Source organism: Sinocyclocheilus rhinocerous, unplaced genomic scaffold (assembly GCF_001515625.1).
Source record: "Sinocyclocheilus rhinocerous isolate Xijiao unplaced genomic scaffold, SAMN03320098_v1.1 scaffold222, whole genome shotgun sequence".
NCBI lineage: Eukaryota > Metazoa > Chordata > Actinopteri > Cypriniformes > Cyprinidae > Sinocyclocheilus > Sinocyclocheilus rhinocerous.
The window spans coordinates 1,806,930-1,808,429 of NW_015625652.1; the positions used below are offsets into that span (position 1 = coordinate 1,806,930).

The window sequence follows — 1,500 nt, forward strand, 5'->3', positions numbered from 1 at the left end:
TAATTACAACATCGTATGACATTGTCTCATATGATGCTTATAAGTTTCTTCATATTGCGTTAGTATCTGATAACACCAAATCAGTAAAAGAATAAAAATTGCACTACGAAAGATCTCCATGATTAGCCTGTTTTTGCAATTCCTGTTTTTCCCTGCTTGAGAATTTCTGTCCAATGAATGGATGACCTTAGCACACGTGTGGTTTTGTTTACTATTCCTGGTCTACTTGCAAAAAAGTGCAGTGTGAAAGCAAACCGCACCAAACAAAAACAAAAAAATCAACTTTGTATTTGGTCCGGACCAAAGCAAGTGAACTAGCGGACTTTCCTGGTGTGAATACACCTAAGCTCAAGTATTTAATATTTCTTAATACCTTTTTTTGCAGCTGAACAGACCGCACTCTGGCTTTGAAGAGGCTCCTGACAGATAACTCTTGACTAGCATAGTATGACCCAGTACTCACCACAGACTAGTCGCTCTAACTTCTTAACTGTTGTGAAAGCAGAAGCCTCTTCAACACCACCCATCTCCACCAACATGGCCAACAGCACAGTCGTCCCCGGGAAAGTTCCAGGCACCCCTGGACCTGCAGGGAGACTGAGCCCTGAAGGCACTCAGGTGAGACCCCAAGCAGTTCAAATGTTTTAGACTTTGCCTCTATTTGTATTCCACATAACATTTATGATCTAATATCCTCCAAACAGGTACTTAGTAAGAAGAAACTGCAGGATCTTGTGAGAGAAATTGACCCTAATGAGCAACTCGATGAAGATGTGGAGGAGGTAGGTATTACTCTTGTTGTTAGTGATGCACACAAGTATGTATTTTCATAAATGACAAGTCTGTGGGTTGCCTAAACATCTACTCAGTCTTAATGAAGGAATTTATAGTAATAGTTGTATTTTAAAATAAGAAACACCCCCTTACATCCACATTAAAATGTGAATAATATGTGAAAAAATGCGTAAATTAGTCAGTTGATATTGTTCCCTAGTTATCAATTTTTGTCAGCTCAGTGCTTATAACATTATTTTATATTATTATTATTATAATTTTATTCAGCAAGGATGCATTCATTTGGTCAAAAGTAACAGCAAAGACATTTGACAAGACTGTGGGTTGCCTAAATGACTTCTCAATCTTTAGGAAGCAAATTATAATTATAATAAAAAACAGTATTTCAAAATAAGAAGCATCCCTTTACATCCACTGCTAAAATAAAAGTGTGAAAAAAAAAAAAAAAATTCTAATAAACTAGTCAGTAGATTATTTATATGGTTCCCTAGTTATCCATTTTGAATATTAAAATTCAAACATTATTACATATATTTATAATTTTTATACTTTTATTCAGCAAGGATGCATTAGGCTAAAAGTAACAGTAAGGACTAGGGGTGCTCCGATCAGGATTTTTGAGGCCGATTACCGATCGCCGCTCACAGAAAGCAGTATCTGCCGATACCGATCTTTTTAAAGCCTTCTTTTTATCATTTATAACTA

At 35.9% G+C, this 1,500-nt stretch overlaps 1 protein-coding gene across 1 annotated transcript in view; it reads left to right on the forward strand.

The window, feature by feature from the left end:
• LOC107705731 (transcription initiation factor TFIID subunit 12-like) overlaps nt 1-1,500 on the forward strand; it is an 8,028-nt gene that overhangs the window by 2,941 nt on the left and 3,587 nt on the right. Inside the window, exons 2-3 of the mRNA XM_016509178.1 lie at nt 386-618; nt 705-782. Coding sequence (XP_016364664.1) covers nt 448-618; nt 705-782 — 249 coding nt within the window. The 5' untranslated portion in view covers nt 386-447. The remainder of the gene's footprint in view (nt 1-385; nt 619-704; nt 783-1,500) is intronic.